General features: G+C 35.1%; 1 protein-coding gene across 5 annotated transcripts in view; it reads left to right on the top strand.

Annotated features, from left to right (window-relative positions):
* NAA35 (N-alpha-acetyltransferase 35, NatC auxiliary subunit) overlaps window positions 1-19,712 on the top strand; it is a 96,222-nt gene that overhangs the window by 69,150 nt on the left and 7,360 nt on the right. For all 5 annotated transcript variants that reach the window (XM_045780905.2, XM_045780902.2, XM_045780903.2 and 2 more), the window contains exons 14-20: window positions 2,859-2,965; window positions 11,688-11,754; window positions 13,380-13,478; window positions 14,050-14,228; window positions 17,224-17,360; window positions 18,223-18,290; window positions 19,429-19,569. In XM_045780905.2, coding sequence (XP_045636861.1) covers window positions 2,859-2,965; window positions 11,688-11,754; window positions 13,380-13,478; window positions 14,050-14,228; window positions 17,224-17,360; window positions 18,223-18,290; window positions 19,429-19,569 — 798 coding nt within the window. The remainder of the gene's footprint in view (window positions 1-2,858; window positions 2,966-11,687; window positions 11,755-13,379; window positions 13,479-14,049; window positions 14,229-17,223; window positions 17,361-18,222; window positions 18,291-19,428; window positions 19,570-19,712) is intronic.

The following is a 19,712-nucleotide window of genomic DNA, read 5'->3' on the forward strand; positions in this document are numbered from 1 at the left end:
TGACTTATGAGTTATAAACTTTATGATGGTGTGAAAGTGATGTGCATTCAGTAGAAATCATACTTCATTATTTTGAATTTTGATCTTTTCAATATGCAGTAAAATACTCTCTCGTGATGCTGGGCATGACCAGCGAGCCACAGCTCCCACTGAGCTACATGATCACAAGGGTAAACAACTGATTTAACCATTCTGTTTTTCACTTTCAGTATAGCATTCAGTAAATTACAGGAGATACTGAACACTTTATTATCAAATAAGCTTTGTGTTAGATGATTTTGTCCCACGGTAGGCTAATCTGTGTGTTCTGAGCACGGTTAAAGTAGGCTAGGCTAAGCTATGATCTTCAGTAAGTTAGATGTATTAAGTACGTTGTAACTTAAGAGCATTTTCAACTTAAAGGGGTCTTATTGGGACATAAGCCAATCATCATAAGTTGAGAGAAAGCTGCACTGGAAATTTGAGCTAGTGAAAAAAGGCAGGAAAAATAAATAAAAGGCATACAGTTGAAAAAGGAAAAAACACATTTTTACAGACATTATTTTCTGTATAGAATGTCAAGGAATCTACAAAGAAGTTCCTAGACCAGATGGGTGAGTTTAAGAACACAGGATATGAGGTCAATACACAAAAAAGTAATTGTATTTCTATATATTTGCAGTGAGCAATGGGAAGTAGAAAATTTAAAAACAGTACTATTTTCACTAACACACAAAAAAATGAAATACTTAGGTATAAATCTAACACCTGTTCATAGAACCTATATGCTGAAAAACTGCAAAGTACTGATGAAAGAAATCAAAGACCTAAATAAATGGAGAAATATACCTTTTTTTTTTTTTTTTGTGGAATGATCTCAGGTGTTAGTTCTTCCCAAAATTGATCCACAGATTCAGAGCAATCTCAATCAAAATCATAGCAGGATTTTTTGGATGTCAACAAGTTGATTCTAAAATTAATATGGAAAGGCAAAGGAACTAGAATAGCCAGAAAAATGGTGCAAAAAAGAGTAGAGTTGGGCAACTCATACTATCTGACTGCAGGACAGGTATGGTATTGGCAGAATGGATCAGTGGAACCAAGAGGAGAGTCTAGAAAAGTCCTAATCTTTAATTAGTCCTTTATTATTTAGTACTATATAATAGCATATAGTACTATTATATATATAATATATATAAACTAATAGTATATATATAATATATATAATAGTACTATATGCTATTATATAGTATTTTATATTCCTTTATATATAGTATATAGTACTATATGCTACTATATAGTACTATATAGTATTTCATAGTCCTTTATTAACATGGTCAGCTGATCAATTACTAATATGGTCAGTTATTTTTGACAAAATACAAAGGCAAATCAGTGGAGAAATGGTAGTCTTTTCAACAATGGTACAAGAACAATTGGACAGACATATGCAAAAAAATTGACTCAGAATGCATCATAAATCTAAAAGGTAAAACTATAAAACTTTCACAAGAAAAGATAGCAGAAAATCTTTTTGACTTCAGAAGACAGAATTCTTGGTATGGCATCAAAAACAATTCATAAAAAATGATAAAGTGATCAATTTAGAACTTTAATTCTGTGGAAGACATTGTTAAGAAAATGAAAAGAGACTCTAACAGATTGGAGAAAATATTTGCAAATCCATGTGTGGTAAAGGATTTGTATCATACAAAGAACTCTATAAACAAAATAGAACAGACAACCCACTTTTTAAAATGGGCATCAGGGGTGCCTGGGTGGCACAGTGGTTGAGCGTCTGCCTTTGGCTCAGGGCTTGATCCCGGCGTTATGGGATCGAGCCCCACATCAGGCTCCTCCGCTAGGAGCCTGCTTCTTCCTCTCCCACTCCCCCTGCTTGTGTTCTCTCTCTCGCTGGCTGTCTCTGTCTCTGTCAAATAAATAAATAAAATCTTTAAAAATAAAATGGGCAGCAAATTTAAACACTTCAGTATGAAAACATACTGAACATAATTGGTATTAGGGATATGCAAATTCAAACCACAGTGAAATATCACTATCCACCTTTTACAATATCTTAAAAAAAAAAAAAACTGACAATACCGAGTGCTGGTGAAGCATTTACTGATAGGAATGTGAAGTGCTACAGCCACTTTGTAAAAACAATTTGTCAGAGTCTTATTAAATGTACAGATCCTACTTCCGCTTAATATCTGTCTACGAAAAGTGAAATCCTGTGTTCTCCTGGAAACTTGTATACGAGTGTGTATAGCTGTTTGGTTCATTATCACCCAAAACTGGAAACAGCCCAAATGTGTTAGGAAATCAAGGAAGGGATAGTATAGCAAGTATTAAAATATACCGAGGTAATTAAGGGGAGAAAATTAAATGCAAATTATTATTAAATAATTTATTACTTTAAATTTAATCATGAAATCTATTTTTCCAATTTCAGAAAGTGTGTATGTATTCCAAAATGTTCATTAGAGACAAAGATTATCAACTAATATTGATAACCATTTGCTGTTTCATAATTTATGAAGCCCTCTTTCTTACATATTAGCTTATTTGACATATTCAGACTAGTCAGTTCATTTTGACTAGTTCACTATCACTACCCTGGACTTGGGAAATATATTTTCTTGCACACTTTTTCATTTTCCTTCATCAGAATACATCTTAAGAGGGATTAATAAGTAATACCCATTGTTGAAATAGTGATTTATTTATTGATTGATTTCCACCAGGTTTTTATACTTTAATCTCTCCTATGTTCTGCAGTATTTATAAGAAGTGTGTTTGTGTCATAGTAATTACAGTTATATGTACAATATGTTAAAATTGTGATAGCATTACTAATATATAACATTTGTTTTAAGACCACTTTCTTGGTGGATAACAAAAAGGTCTTTGGAACCCATCTCATGCAAGACATGGTGAAGGATGCACTTCGGTCTTTTGTCAGTCCTCCGGTGCTCTCCCCAAAGTAAGTACCCTAAGACTTTTTATAGCATATGTATTTCTTAAAAGCCCCAATTCTCTGTGCACCTTTATAGCAAGGCATAAAAACTGTTGTAATCAAATCTTCATGTAAAAACCAAACAATTCAGTCATATTAAAATTAATTGATTTCTGCTGCATATTTAGATTTAAACTGAGATTTTTGTGAGGTTGACATTAGGCCCAATATGAGAAGAAAACCTTACAAAGAGTTATCAAATTCAGTAAGTTGCATTGATTCTTTTTGTGTGCAAAGCACTGTATCACGGAAGCACTTTGGGAATAATTATAAAAAAACAAGATAAGGTTGCTTCTCAGTGATCTGAGTCTAGATAAAAATAGAAAATGCAAGTAATTGATCCTTAAATTAGCATTAGGGCAGTGGCTCTACCAGAAACATGTTGCCATAAGAAGGTGGAAAGGATTTCATGCAACAAGAAATCATCACTTGTGTTTGCATTTTGGAAAATCAGTAGAGCTTTTCCAAAGGGGAGGAAAGAAAGGTGCTGTTATTTCTCAGCAAAAAAAAAGAGAAGATGTCTGAAGACATGTATTTTAAGAACAGTTAGTGGTTCAGCATTCAATTTGTTGAATAAATCATGCCACGTTTCACATAAAACTTTTTCCTCTCTTCACTTGGGTTTCCCAGAAGCAGATCCTGAGACAGTTCATGTACTCTTAGAAAGTTTTCCCAGGAAAAACCAGCAGGGTTGTGGGCAAGTGGGACATGACAAGGAAGAAAACCATGCAGAGGTTGTACTGCATGGAAAGGAACTCTGGTTGGGTCCTGTTGGGGAGCTGTGGGGACAGTATAGGTTGCAGCTCAGAGTTGTCCTTGTCAGGGACGAAACAAGGAAGCCTGAGAATTGACCCACAAAGCAATCAGTTAAGGACTGCCCCTGGGAGGACGTAAATTCCCAGGCATTCAGTGTTGGTTATATTTCCTGTTTTATTCACAGTAAAAGCCAAAGTCCTTATGGGTGAGCCTAGGAGGTTCCATATTCTCTGGTCTAGACTCCTGTCCTGATGCCTTTCTGGCTTCATTGTCTCTTACCCCTCGCTTCAGCCACTTTGCCCTCGTTATTCTGGGAACATATAGGCTGGCTCTCACCCTACAGCCTTTACACAGACTCTGGGGTGGAGGGCATTTTACAGAAATGCCCAGGACTGACTCCCTCCCCACCTTCAAGTCTGCTTAACTTCACCTCAGTAAGGACTGCTTTGATTAGACTATTTGAAAAGTGCAACATCCATGCTGCCTCAACCCATCATTGCCTTTCTCTCTCCTCTAATGATTATCTTCTTATGTACTATATAATTTACTTCTTTGCTTTGTCTAAGTCTATATGTACCATACAATTCTTCATTATGTTTATTTCTTATTTCCCTCTCTGCCTCCTCCCTCCCAGTCCCATTAGAATATAAACTCCACAAGGTCAGGGCAGGTAGTTTTGGCCTTTTGTTCACTAATGTATCATAGGTGCTAGAACAGTGTCTACAGTCTGAATAGCAGCACATGATAAATCTTCGTTGAGCGAGTGAACAAGTAAATGGGAGTTGGATGGTTAAAGATAGTTTGGGGTTAGACTCGAGAGTTTTGAATGGTTTGGTAAAATATGGTCTTTATTTTAGGGTCAGTGAGGAAGTACTCAGACGTTTAGGAGGAAATTGGCATAGTATACTATATTTTTTTCATAGGAAACAGACTGGTAGTGATAATGGGGGCAGAGTGGTAAGCTAGGCTAATTTGGTACTACAGGAGAGAAATGATGAAGGATTAAACTCTGAGAATATAAAGGAGAGGACAGATCAGTGGAACATTTCAGAGGTAAAATTAATAGGATGTGACAACTGACTCAGCAGGGGAAGGAAAGGAGTAAGAAGGTAACTAAGTTGCTTTAAAAATAAACCCAGAAGCTGGTTCTATAAATAATATATGGTCATATCTGAAAATTTAGTGCAAAAAATATGAAAAATAGTAAAAGTCTCCTGAAATCTTACCTCTGAGATAACTGCATTTTGATAACCATCAATGTAGGTATCTTTGTGATACACAGATATATGATACACATAGGACTTTATATAAATGGGATCACAAAAAGGCTGTTTTTATCATGAACTTTTAATTATTTTGTGTGGCTTCCTTGTTTAAAATCAGAATTTTGGGGTGCCTGAGTGGCTCATGATCCCAGGTCAGGCTCCCTGCTCAGTGAGGAGCCTGCTTTTCCCTCTGCCCCTCCCCCATGCTTGTGCTCTCTCTCACTATCTCTGTCTCAAATCAGACCGTTAGAAATAAAGTAAAATATTTTATTTCTGTTAAAAAAAATTTTTTTTACATCATGATACATCATGAATTTATGTCTCACATTACCTGATGTAGATCTAATTAATTATTTTTAATGGCTTCCAAATATAATATGAATGTATTCCGTAGGTTGGGGTTACTGGGCGGGGGCATGCGTACTTATAATAGATATTATCAGATTGCATTCGGAAAGATTGCAGCAATTTATATTCCTATTAGCAATATATGAGAGTGCACATTCCCTACATCCTGGCCAACAAGCAGTAGGTGTTACCATTCTTTTATATTTTTTCCAATGGGGTTAGCAGGAAGCAGTATCTCATTGTTACTTTACTGTGAGCATTTAATACAATATTTATTGGACATTTAGAAATACTTTTCTATGAATTGTTTATATCCTTTGCCCATTGACTTTTATTAAGTGGTTTACTTTTTTGGAGAATTTACATGAATTCCTTGTACATTATGAGTATATAATACACATTGTTATACAGTATCTATCCTACAGTATATAGCTTCTCATAACATGCAGGTACTTACAAAATTATATTATCTTTCAGTTCTTTAATGTGGGATGGCCATTTTTTGCCTTTAGGTTTCTTTTGCTTCAGAATTTTTGCTTTCTGTAAAGTAGCCTTTTCTACTTTATTTTGTCCTATATAACTTTTAGGTTTCTTGTTTGGAGTGACTCCCCAGCCCACAGGTTGTACCTTTAGGCACTTAAATATTTTTCCAAAGATTTTTATTTTATTCTTGAACATTTAAGATTTTAAATCTGAGTTCTTTTCCTCTAAATGGTATGAAGGTAGAAATTCAACTTGATTTCCTTCTAGGTATAGGCAGCCAGTTGGGCAAGCATCACTTACAATATAAACCATCATTTCCCACTGGATTAAAAGACCATCTTTATTTTACTTGAAAGTCCTTTATGTATGGGATTTATTTCAGTTCCAGTGATGATGTTTTTTATTTTTGTGGCTTCGTCTTAAGTTTTAATATCCATTAAGACATGTTGTCTGGTGGCATTCTTTTTCAGGATTTTCTTGGCTCTTCCCTGGTTAACCCTTTATCAGATGTGTGGTTTGCAAATATTTTCTTCCATTCTGTAGGTTGCCTTTTCATTTTGTTGATTGGTTGCTGAGTAGGAGCTTTTCCCTCTGATGTAATCCCATTGTTTATTTTTGCTTCTGTTGCCTTTGCTTTTGGTGCAAAACCAAAAAATCATTGCCAGCATCAATGTGAAGGAGCTTATCCCCTGTGCTTTCTTTTAATACACAGTTTCAGGTCTTACATACAAAAGTGTCTTTATAAAGTTCTTTAATCCATTTGAATCGATTTTTGTGTATGGTGTAAGATAAGGGTCCAGGGTCACTCTTTTACATGTGGCTGTTCAGCATTCCCAATATTATTTATGGTGGAAGAGACTGTCTTTTCCCCATTGTGTATTTCTGGCTGCTTTGTCAAAAATTAATTGACCATATATGCATGCTTTTTTCGCCTAGGAGCTCTATTCAGTATTATTGATCTATGTGTCTGTTTTTATGCCAGTATCATTCTATTTTGATTACTGTAGCCTTTGGAGTATAGTTTGAAATCAGGGACTGTGAAACCTCTTAACTTCTTTGTTCTTTGGGTATTCAGGGTGTTTTGTGGTTCCATATAAATTTTAGGATTGTATTCTCTGTATCTGTGAAACATGCTATTTGAATTTTGATGAGGATTGCATTGACTATAGATCAATTTGGGTAATAGGGACATTTTAACAATATTCTTCCAACCCATAAGCACAGAATATCTTTCCATTTATTTGTGTCTTCAGTTTCTTTAATCAATATCTTACAGTTTCTAATGTATAGATCTTTCATCTCCTTGGTTAAATTTATTCCTAAGTATTTTATTCTTCTTGGTGCTGTTATAAATAGGATTGTTTTCTTAATTTGTCTGATAGTTTATTATTAACGTATAGAAATGCAACAGATTTTTGTATATTGATTTTTGTACACTGCAACTTTACTAAATTTATTAGTTCTAACAGTTTTTTTGATGAAATCTTTAGCTTTTCTACATATAATATGTTACCTGCAAATGGAGACAAAAGTTATTTTAAAATTTATAATTAAATATATCAAATACTTAGATGTATAAACTGCGACAGCTACCTATACTACCATCCATTTTAAGCAACATTTTTTGTGTTTTATAAATTCCCCTTTTGGAGAATTGGTAAAACTTGATAAATTCTTAATGTATGTTTATGTGAATTAATAAATTTTATTAGTTCCCTTTTGTAATAAATACAGTAAGTTAGTACCTGTTATTGCCAGGTACCTTTCTGGGTTCTAGGGAAAAGAAGAACATACCTGCTAACAAGGAGCTTCCTGTCCATTGGGCGAGACTGAACAGTAGACAGATACATAATGTGAGGTCACGATAAGTGTTTGTGGAAAGATAAAGGGATAGATGGTTCTGTTAGGAGTGATAGTTGTGGAAGGCGTATTGCAAGTGGTGATACATGCCGGTGAACTGAGGGAGTGAGCCATGCAGAATCAGAGGGGTGGGGCTTCCTGACAGCAGCATCTGTAAGGTCCCAGAGCAGGGCTGAGCTTGAGTATCAAGGAGCAGCGAATTTTAACGAATTAAATTATTTAGAGATAACCTCTAAATCAGCAGTTCTCAAACTTTTTTGTCTTGGGACACCTTTGCATTCTTAAAAGTTATTAAAGACCCAAATAGCTTTTGTTTATGTAGGTCATATAAATTGCTACCTACTGTTTTAGAAATTAAAACAATACTTTAAAAATATTTATTTTTTTAAAAATAAGAGACCCGTTACACTAATCTAAATAACATTTTTATGGAAAATAACTTTTTAGGAAAAATTAGTGACAAAAGTGGCAGTTTTACATTTTGCAAATCTCTTTTCTGTCTGCCTTAATAGAAGATAGCTGGATTATTTTGACCTGCTTCTGCTTTCAGTCTGTTGTAGTATTGCATGCCACGTACTCTGAAAACAACTGCTGTACACTTGTGAGAGAATGAGTGTGGAAGGCAAATAACATTTTAATATTGTGAGAATAGTTTTGACCTTATATTCCCCTGGAAAGCATCCCAAGGTCACCAGCCTCACCAGGGGAACCTGGGCCACATTTTGAGAACTGCCTGCAATTTCAAATCCTCCCCCACCCCATCCTTTCCTCCCACTCTGGTCCTAGAGGTGACCACTGCACTACAGTTTGTGTCTCACTCTTATGAATGCTTGTACACTTTGCCCAATATGTGTATCCGGAAATGATACGTCCGTTTATTTTACATATTTTAAGACTTCACATAAATGTCAGACTGTATACATCCTTTTGCAATATGATTTTTTCATTCAGCATTAGGGTTTTGAAATTATACAGTTTGGTCCATGCAGACTTACTTTTCATTCATTAAAATCCACCCTTTGAACATATTGAGTTTGTTTTGTTGTTTCTCTACAATTGGACATTTAGGTTGTTTCTAATTTATTGCTGTTGAAAACAGTGCTGGGGACACCTGGATGGCTCGGTTGGTTGGCGTCTGACTCTTGATTTCGGCTCAGGTCATGATCTTGGGGTCATGGAATTGAGTCCTGTGTCACGCTCCTCACTGGGTGTGGAGCCTGCTTGGGATTCTCTCTCTCTTCTCCTCTCCCCCACCCCCACTTGTGTGCTCTCTCTCTCAAAAAAAGAAAAAAGTACTGTGGTGAACTTCTTTGAATATGTCACTGAGCAGGGAACCTGCTTGTGCTCTCTTGCTCTCTCTCAAATAAATAGAATCTTTAAAAAAAAACGGAAAACAAAAACTGAAATTAATTGCTGATCATAGAATGTGTGCATCTTCAACTTCACTAGTTTTGCCGAATTGCTTTCTGAAATAATTAAACTAATTTTTATGCCAGAAAACAGTGTATAAGAATTCTAGTTTTCCCAGACTTTGTTTGGACTTTGTCATTATCAGACTTCAGAAATTTTGACAATCTGATATGTGTGAAATAGTGTCTATGTCTAATTTGCATTTTTTCCTTTTCTATTTAACAGTCCTCCTTTAGCACTTTTATTAGCCATTTAGGTTTAATTACAGTTCAACCTACATTGTTTGAGGATACCATATTTGCAAATCTCGCTAACTTGCTAAAATGTGTTTGTAACCCTCAAATCAATGTTTGCTCCACTGGCTTAATTTGCAGACATGTGCAGAGCAGCAAAAAAATTTGAGTCACCCAGCTTTGAACAAGGCAGTTCTGTAAACAGCTCCATTAGATGCCAGGTTCTTCACACATTTCTGTCCTTTTTATGGTGATTTCATAGTTTCAGATGGCCTCCATGTGTGATGATGTGCTGTCTAGTTAGTATTCCTCAGCACAAGAAGGCTGTAGCTTGCCTTTCAGAGAGAATATGTGTGTTAGATAAGCTTCACTCGGGCCTGAGTTTGCTAATGAATCAGCAGTGTACGTTACATAAGGCATCTAAATAAAATACATAATGTAAAGTTATATAGGGATCAGTTGATGAAAATGGTGTCACCAGAGGCTGGCAGGAACCTAACCCTGTATTTTACCCTAGGAGCAGTGTTTCCATATTGTCTCAGTGTCCACCAAGCTTTAAAGAACAGAACTATCATGAATACTGAGAATTGACTGTGTATATAACAAAGTTCTTTTATGATAGTCTGTAAATGTTATTACACTGGTTTTTTTAAAGATTTTATTTATTTTATCTTAGAGAGGGAGAGAGTGAGAGCGTGGGAAGGAACAAAGGAAGAGGGAAAGAATTTCAAGCAGACTTCTAACTGAGCACGGAGCCCAATGCAGGGCTTGATCCCACAACGCTGAGATCATGACCTGAACCGAAACCAAGAGTCAGATGCTTAACCAAGCCACCCAGACACCCTTGTTATTCCACTGTTTTAAAATTCCAGTGTTACAGATACGAAATGTGATCCTGAAAAAAAAAAAAGGAAAGAAATGTGATCCTGATCTGATTCTTTTTTTTCCTTAGTAAGTGATTTGGCACTTTTTCTGGAAGATTGTAAAGTTTTCTTTTCTTTTCTTTTTTTCTTTCTTTTCTTTTTTTTTTTTGGAGTTTAAGGGTTTTACCAGAATGTATATGTGTGACTTTCAGCTAATCCTATGAGGAACTCAGTCATTAAAGCCTCAGGTCTTCCAATCAGTAATTATTCTTTATTATTTTTTATGTAATTATTGCTTCGCCTTCATCTGTTTTTTTTTCAAGCCCCTCATATACTAAGTCTTCTAGATCTCTTCTCCATAGTCTTCATATTTATCTCTTTTATTTATATTTACATATATTTATCTCTTTTTTATTATTTTTGCCATGATATGAAAAACTTCTTCCTCTTGACCTTCAAGGCAATAATGTCATTCTTTTATTGAATTTTTAAATTTGAAAATCCTAATTTTTGGATCCAGAAAGTCTTTTTTTTTAAGAGCTTTATTTTAATCACCTTAAGTAATTTTTTTTACTTTGGAGGTAAAGATATAACAGACCTTCCAGCACCTTCCTCTTGCCACCACCTATTCCAGGCGTTCTGCCTTTTCTTTTCTCCTGGCTGTTGCGTGCACTATCATTTTCTGTTGCATGATTATGGCTGTGTTTATCTTTCAGGCTCTGGTCAGATTGTTCAGTTATGGCAAACACTGAGGAGTAGTACGTTGTCTGCTCCTATCAGTGAGCCAGGGGAAAGTCGTTGCTTTTTCCCATCTTCTTAGGTGCAAAGGACTACTGACCTCCCACCTCAGGTTTAGAAAAATACAGTCTTCCCATCTCTTCAGCCCTGGTAGTGCCTCCAGGACTAGGCAGGTGGCAGATCCTCCCAGACTGTGCTCAGGAGGGCTTTAGTCAAGAAGTGATGCTATTAACTGAGATAAGGGACACCACAAGGAAACCACTTCATGAGGATAGGTGAGGTACCAGAAATATATAGGTGATGATTTTCAGTGGCTGGAAATGTGGATACATCTTGAAAAAATTAGGATTCTGTATAGTATTTCCTTTGTAATTACTATTATGAGCACAGTCTGTGAGGATGTCAGTTGTAGAAAAACTTTTTTGCAATCAGGTCATGAAAAACTGGCACTTTGGAATTTTTCTTCTCTTGTTAATTTGATCTTGTTGGATCCAACTTGTCCAAATGTAGAACTGAAAGAACTGGAAATAGTGTACATTTATGTGAATAACAGATAAATGAAATATTTATATATAAGTGAAATATTTCTTAATCTAATGCTAGTTTTTAATTTAGTAATGTATTTGATTCCATTTTCTCTTTTTCCCCACCTTCTTTGTTGGTAGCACCTATAGTAATAACTGCTGCTTTTTGTAGGCCAAATAGTTTGATTTTAATGAGTATTATCTTACAGGTGCTGCCTATATAATAATCACCAGGCTAAGGACTGTATTGACTCCTTTGTTACTCACTGTGTCCGGGTAAGAACTACAGTTTGGATTGTTGTGGGGTATAATTCCTTCAGTAGCATTAATTTGTGTTATTTTTTTCATCTAACATCTCTTATTCATTTTCATTGAATAAATAAAAAATTTCTCCTCTTACACTCAAGTAGGTAGCTAGCTTTCTAACCTGAAGTCTTCCTGGCGGGTTGTTAGATACTGAGGCACCTTTGATGTCTTCACTATAACTACCCCAGGGACCACAGAAACTGGATAAGTTGTACCCATTTTTTGTAAATGGGCACAAAAACTATTTTTGACCTTATAAACAGGAATGTTTATAATAGTTCCAGATACCTTCTCTTTGTACTACTTTAATGAACAGGATTATAGTAAAATTAAAATTATTAATGTAGATAAGATCACAGATTTTTTTCAAATCCCAGGTAATTAGGAAAAAATACAAATCTTGTCATTGATTAAATTAATCGTATGTTATTTAATTATATAAACATTTCTCTTGGAGAACTGAAGCAGTCAGGTTTGGGGGCTTAATTCCAGTTACTAATATATATATATAATTTGCATATATATACTAATATACTATATATAGGAAGGCAGCATGGTATGGTGAAAGGAGGAGAACTAAAAGGTCAGATTTCATTTTTATCATTAACATTTTATCATTATCATGCAGATCACTTTACTTTTCTATACACTTCCCAGTCTTTAGAAAGTGAGGTGTTAATGGTGCCCCTGTACTTCTTAGAAGCTAGTTCTTGATCAAATGAGATAATATCTGTCAAACTGTACGTATTTAAAATTATACCTTCTAATTCATATTTCTTAAATCACAGCATCGTACCATTCATGTGTGTTGTCTGATTAGTGAAGTATTACAATAGTTTATGATGTAAAATAGAAATAGAAGAACCTAGGGTTTCTAGAGAACAACTGACTTTTGAACAACACAGGTTTGAACTGTACAGGTCCACTTATACACACATTTTCTTCAATATAGTACAGTACTGTAAATGTATTTTGTCTTTCTTATGATTTTCTTAATAACATTTTCTTTTCTCCAGCTTACTTTATTATAAGAATACAGTATATAATACATATACAAAATAGGAGTTAACCGGCTATGTATGTTCTCAGTAAGGCTTCCAGTCAACAGTAGGCTATTAGTAGTTAAGTTTTTGGAGAGTCAAAATACATGGACTTTGATTATATGGGGTATAAGTGCCCCTAACCCTTGTGTTACTCAGGGGTCAACTGTATTAGCCATTATTCAAACCTTATAATTGTTCTGGTGTGTTTAAAGCAGCACAGAAATGTCACCCTTGAACATTGGCTTATAGCTTGAAATAAGCAGAAAAGAAACTATTCTCTTGTAATTGTGGGAAGATATCTAAAGATCAAAGTAAGATATTTTTGCCATATGAAAACAAGTTTCATTAACAGCCACTTTCTTCTGGCTATTGATAAATTCTCATGTTGAGTTTCCTTTAAAAAGAAATACCTATGTAAGAAATACGCATAGTCCTGGTTCTTACATCCACAGTATTTTTCCCCTTAAACTAGATTTTGAACACTTGGAATGTTAATTTTCTTTAGTGTCAAGTATTTTTACGTTGACAGTTAACAAACTATGTGTATTACAGCCCTTCTGTAGTCTTATTCAGATTCATGGACATAATAGGGCTCGACAGAGAGATAAGCTCGGTCATATTCTTGAGGAATTTGCTACCTTGCAGGATGAGGTAAGAGCCAACAAGTTGCCCTCCCTTCTAAAATTAAGATAGTCATGTACCTTGATCAGATTTTTAAAAATAATTCTTTGTAATGATATTTTGACTATTTAATTTTTCAATATGATGCATTTATTTATATGTAACAATTTTTTGTATCAAAGAAAGGGTTTACAAAAAGAGAATAATCCAGATTGAGAAACATCTTAAATTATTTGATAATCAGAATAAATTATAAAATATATGTAGAACAAGTTCTGTATGTTACAACAAGTTCACATTCTAATAAAAATTTTAATTTGTAAGCAGCAGTATTAATTGACAATATAACTAAAGACCTGGAGTCAATATTTTGTATTTTTGTTCAATAAAAATGTCGTTTTAGTTTAAGGAGTGTTTACATAAACGTTATCCACCATGAAATGAAAAGTTTAAACCTAACCAAAAATGTTTTGAAAATATGAGTTCTTCATGTGACAAGTTTTACATTTTCTGCTTAAATGCTATTTTAGCTGTTGTGTTTTTTTTAATTCTCTTATTACCTTGAAAAGAAAATTAATGTTATGACATTTTATTCTGATAGGCAGAGAAGGTTGATGCAGCCCTTCACACTATGCTGTTGAAACAGGAACCCCAAAGGCAACATTTGGCCTGTTTAGGTACCTGGGTCCTTTATCATAACCTTCGAATTATGATCCAGTATCTTCTGAGTGGCTTTGAGTTGGAGCTCTACAGCATGCATGAGTACTACTACATATATTGGTAAGAGAACAACATGAGTTAAAGTTGGTGGTGGGTAGAGTAGATAAGATCTGAGAGAGCATCTGTAGAACACAATATAATTTCAGGGTACTTTTTCATTTAGTGTACTTTAACTTTAGTTATGGGACAATTGAAGAATATCTTAAAATTTAGAGACAGACAGTCTTGAACATCTTTAAGTGCTATAACATCATACAAATATGTTTTTTCCAGCCATTGAATATTTATTTAAAAATTATTAAATGGAATGTACTCCAAAGTAGATGGATTAATTGAAGAGCTTTTGCCTGTTTCTAGAGAGAAAAATTAACACACGTTTAGTCGTGACTTCAGTGACGCTAGGTGCTAGCTGTGGAATATACTTAACTGAATTAAAGTTCAAAATCTGAACCAGATCTTTCCTCTGAGAAGAAATCGTGGCTAAGATTATCATTGGGAGCATCACTGTTGGAAACTGCCACCCTGGGGATTTATCTCAGGAGCTTGGAAGGAGCTGATAAGAGATCCTTTATCCTCAGCCAGTAGTTCTTCTATTTCACTTGAATATGGGATGAAGAAACCTAGTAAGAGGATGCTTGGAAGTACTTCAGGCGTGGGCAAGCTGCCATGGAAACAAAATAAAATCACAGTCAATGGATCCTTTTCTTAGTCTCGCCAAGGACGGTGGTATTTTGTTAAGAATAACCAGTGTTGCTCATGACAAGCAGCTAAGTTTAGTATATGAGATCTTAATGTGGTTCATCTTTTGAACTCATATTTGGATTATTTAACATAGTAAATTAAGATACTGTATATTCCTTGAGTCGCTGCAAAGAAGGAAGGTAATTCTCTCCCACACTGACGTGGTTTTTTGATCATGGCTGCTAGGGCTCCTAACATATAACTCTTTTGGCTAGGAACTTGAATTTGAACATGAACTGAAGTAATATGAGGATAATATTATTTGGTATACTCTCCAGTATTTATGTAGGTAACAACTCTTACCAACAGATGTCAATATAGCTGTTTGGCGTAAGTTTTCTTATTAATTCATAGTAAACAGTATTCAGACCAGACATTTTGTAGGGGAACATGCTCAGGTTCTTTCTCTGAGATTTGAGGCAGCTAATGGGAAGCTTTTGTGCCCTTGATTCCTCAAAGTAAAATATTTATGTTTTTTGGCACAAAGAATTGGGCTCTTAATTCAGCAAATGAATGATAATCACATAAACACTCCATTAGAAATGTACCTACATATTTGAGCAGATTAATTTCTTTTGCATGAAAGAAATTTTAGTTTTTGCCTGTAAATACTCTTGTGGTCTACTTTCATGTGAATTTTAACTGCTTTTCAATTTCAAAATTATAGATTGGGCTCTAGCGTTTTCACAAGATAAGCTTGTTGTTATTGTTCATGAATATAACCATTCCAAAAGCATGTGGGCCCTTTAAAAATGAACAGCAGAAAACACTGATTCTCAAACTTTAGAGTGCATCATGGTCACTTGCTAGGCTTGGTCCCTTGAGTTCCTGGTTTATAGGTCTGGGGTAGGACCCAGTCATTTGCATTTCTAACTAGTTCTGGTGATATTGCTGCTGGTCCAGAGATCACAGTTGGAGAACCACTGGTCTAGAATATCTGTGCTCTGGCTCTCCTTAGATACAATTATGTATTAATTTTGATAATGCATTTAATAAAAGCTCACCAAGGTATCTGGTATTTGACAAGAAAAGCCTGACTTGTGCCAACTATATCCTTCACTCATCTATCGTTGGGTTCGATATTTAGAAGGTAGAAGGCAGCATTAATACCCTGCAGAAATCCTCTCCCTGAGTTAAGATATAGACCCTCAGATTTCATAGTGTGATAGGGGGAAAATTCATTTGTACCCTGTAAAAGGATATTCTAACTGCTTTTCTTAAATTGTCAGGAATTATTTTATCTTCATATGAAACAATATGCTTTTTTTTAATGAAATAAAAATATATTCCCAGTTTGCCTTAGTTGCCCGGAAACATGGTGCTCAGTTTAGCTCTAAAACACAGCACCTAAGCCATTCCAGGCATTTTGGAGGTTTTTTGGTTTTTTTGCCAATACAGTTTTGATTTATTGACTGGGGGGCTTTTGTTTTGCTGTAACAAAAAGGAACGATGCTTATCCTCAGGTGTATCTTTTGACTACTTATTGTTTTGCTTTAAATTTTCTTTCTTTCTTTTTTTTTGGTGGGGGGAGGGTAAGTGTTTTAATATTGTAACCTGCCTTAACTTTTTGGAGAATTTTGGAAATAGGCATTATGTGCTTATCCTTGATCATAATAAAATTTCTTCTAAATCTTTGATTTTAGCTTAATGTAGTAGTGGTCCTTAATTTTATTTATTATGGGTTATATTATAAAGTATATTCATATCCTAGATTTGAACCACTTTCTCTGGGCATAAGAGAATGTAATATTGGTTAAGCTTCTGAAAAGTTAGTATTGAGTGAAATAATCTGTTTCACGTTTCATTTATTGAATAAACTCAAGTAAATTATAAGCCTGAATGTTCTTAATTTTTTAGAATGCTTTGGTATAATGCCTGTAATTTTACTTTTTTTTTTTTTCTGTATTTGCTTTCTCTTGCAGTTAACAGTAAAATAAAATGTTTTCTTAACAGGCTGAGGTGACGTGTGTGCTGAAATCATTAAAAAAATAGTTTAATGTGCATTCATTTGATTTACATATATAAATATAATTATCAAGACATCTTTTGAAAAGTTGTAAAATGCTTATCATTGTAGGAAATTAAGCATTTTTCAGCATTGTCCAGTAATATAAGGCTATGAAAAAGGAAAAGTTAATCGTTTATAATGCTCATTTCTTGTAAGATCTAATCAGTTATCTAATTGAATAATCTGGCTTTTTTTTTAACTTTTAAAGCAGTATTAAAAATATCTCTTTATTAGTACCAATACCTGTGGTGATAAAGCTATCTCATGTAGACATCTTCCATTAACTAACATTTGGTACCCTTGAAGGTATCTGTCAGAATTCCTTTATGCGTGGTTGATGTCGACATTAAGTCGTGCTGATGGCTCTCAGATGGCAGAGGAAAGGATCATGGAAGAGCAGCAGAAAGGCCGGAGCAGTAAAAAAACAAAAAAAAAGAAGAAAGGTACTATGGATTACTTTTAAATTTAAGAAGTAACTAATAATGGAGTGCACTTTAATTTTTACAAATAGATGGAGAGCTGCCTGTGCCTTATTACGGGTGAACTAATCTTACATCTCAGTTCTTGCCCATCTTCTCTTCAGAAAGTATAAGGTAGACACGGAGTCCCAGTGTTAGTGACGCAAGCCTCTTTGGTGCTGTCGCTTGCTTTTCTTTTACTTCCTTGCTATTCTGTGGGTTAGAGGACCTTAGGACAAGAGGAAGTAGCCACATAGAGTGTGCAAGCAGGATAAGTCAAGGAACAAGGCAGCAGGAAACCCTTGATTTTCGACAGAAGGCTGACCACTTGGAGGGAGTCGATCTGGAACTGTGCTGTTACAGTGGCACAGAAAGATGATCACAGAGGGCCCTGGTGCAACACCCAAAGCCCGGGAGGAGAAAGAAATGTTTCAAAGGCACTGCTCTCTTGATCACTAGTGGAAGGGTACATATATTGCTACAGATGTTACAAAATGTTACTGTGTATTTCATTAGGATTTCACCAGTTTGGATGGGTTTTTATATGCATGGGTTTCCTGTTTCAGAAATTAAGTCTGTATGGTGAATTCAAAAGAAGTTAAAATTACTTCATACCAGAATTTTATGGTATTACTTCTTTAGCGAACATGACTTTTTAAAAAGCCTTTCAGTTATATTTTATTATTTGTAGATTTGGGCCATAAAGTAAAATTTAACCTGTAAGAACAGACTTTGAATTTTTAATTTAAGTAAACAAGGTGGAAGATTTATTTAAAATTAAATTTTCTCCCACAGTAATGCAAGAGGAGGGGGAAAAGAGTGTGGGTGATTTTCTTTTTAATTACAGTTCGCCCCTTGAGCCGAGAGATCACAATGAGCCAGGCATATCAGAACATGTGTGCTGGAATGTTTAAAGTAAGTTGTCACAAATGAAGTTCTTTTTGCTTCTTACTTTTTAACCACATTGCTGTTACATAGCTTAATTAAAATGGACTCTTTCCTGTGATTCTTTCCAGATTCTAATTTTGCCTTTGTGTTTACTAACCGTCTGCTTAAAGATTACCTTTTCTCCAAGTCTAGTTTTCATTAATTTCTTTAGCAAGTATTTGTCGACAAGTATTAATTTAACACCCTTGCCATGTGTCAGATAACTTCTGCGAAGTACATTTAAGGATGCCAGGTCTAATCAGATGTGATCCTTGTCTCAGGTGTCTAGGTAATGACAGGTCAGGTGACATGTGTGACACAAGTAATGAGAGAAGGCAGAGTTTATTTCTGATTCATGATCAGAAAAGTTTTCTTGGAAGAGATGGGGTCTGTTTGTATTTCTTTAGGAGCATATTAGGAAGGGGGTAGGCTCCACAATGAATGGCTTAGGCAAAAGCAAGCATTTTCAGGAGGTAGCAAGTGCTGAGTTGTCCTGGGCAATTCAAGAAATTATTTGAGGCAACCTACATTAAAATATATAAAACAAAACATGGACTTCTGTTTGAGAAGCAGGACCTATGCTTTTCTTATTACATATGACTTTTCTGCTTTAGAAGCTTTTACTTGAAGGTTTCGAAGCAACTCTAAAAGCGTGTGTTATAGCAGAATAATGTGCATGTGGTACAATTTCCCTGGGCAAAGTAGTAATGGATTAAACACCGAACTTGAAAATTTTTTATATAAATATGGCACATAACATAAAAGAATATGAAGGGGCGCCTGGGTGGCTTAGTCGTTAAGCGTCTGCCTTCAGCTCAGGGCGTGATCCCAGCGTTCTGGGATCGAGCCCCGCATCAGGCCCCTCGGCTGGGAGCCTGCTTCTTCCTCTCCCACTCCCCCTGCTTGTGTTCCCTCTCTTCCTGGCTGTCTCTCTCTGTCAAATAGATAAATTATATATATATATATATATGAAAGCCAGTTTTTCTCTTCCTATTCCTGATTTCTGAACCATAAAATTGTTTTAACTCTGTGTAAATAGCTATTTCTTGTTTTCTATTCTGTATTAATGAGGAGTTCACTTTTTCATATTGATACAATCTTCTCTTTCATTTTCTTTTTCCTTTAGACCATGGTAGCATTTGACATGGATGGCAAAGTACGAAAACCCAAGTTTGAGCTTGACAGTGAACAAGTTCGATACGAGCACAGATTTGCTCCGTTCAACAGTGTAATGACACCACCACCGGTGCACTATCTGCAGTTCAAGGTGACTCTGCTCATTAAAGCAATTGTGAACGAAGGAGTCTTAGACCTTCTTAAGAGATACGCTGTGTGAACCTAGCTGCTTCATTAAAATAGTCAAATCAGACTATTGGACCTGTGACAAGGTGATAAAACAGCAGTTTTCAT

The sequence above is a fragment of the Ursus americanus genome, chromosome 34, assembly GCF_024610735.1.
Source record: "Ursus americanus isolate L20-20 chromosome 34, mUrsAme1.1.p, whole genome shotgun sequence".
In the NCBI taxonomy this organism is placed as follows: domain Eukaryota; kingdom Metazoa; phylum Chordata; class Mammalia; order Carnivora; family Ursidae; genus Ursus; species Ursus americanus.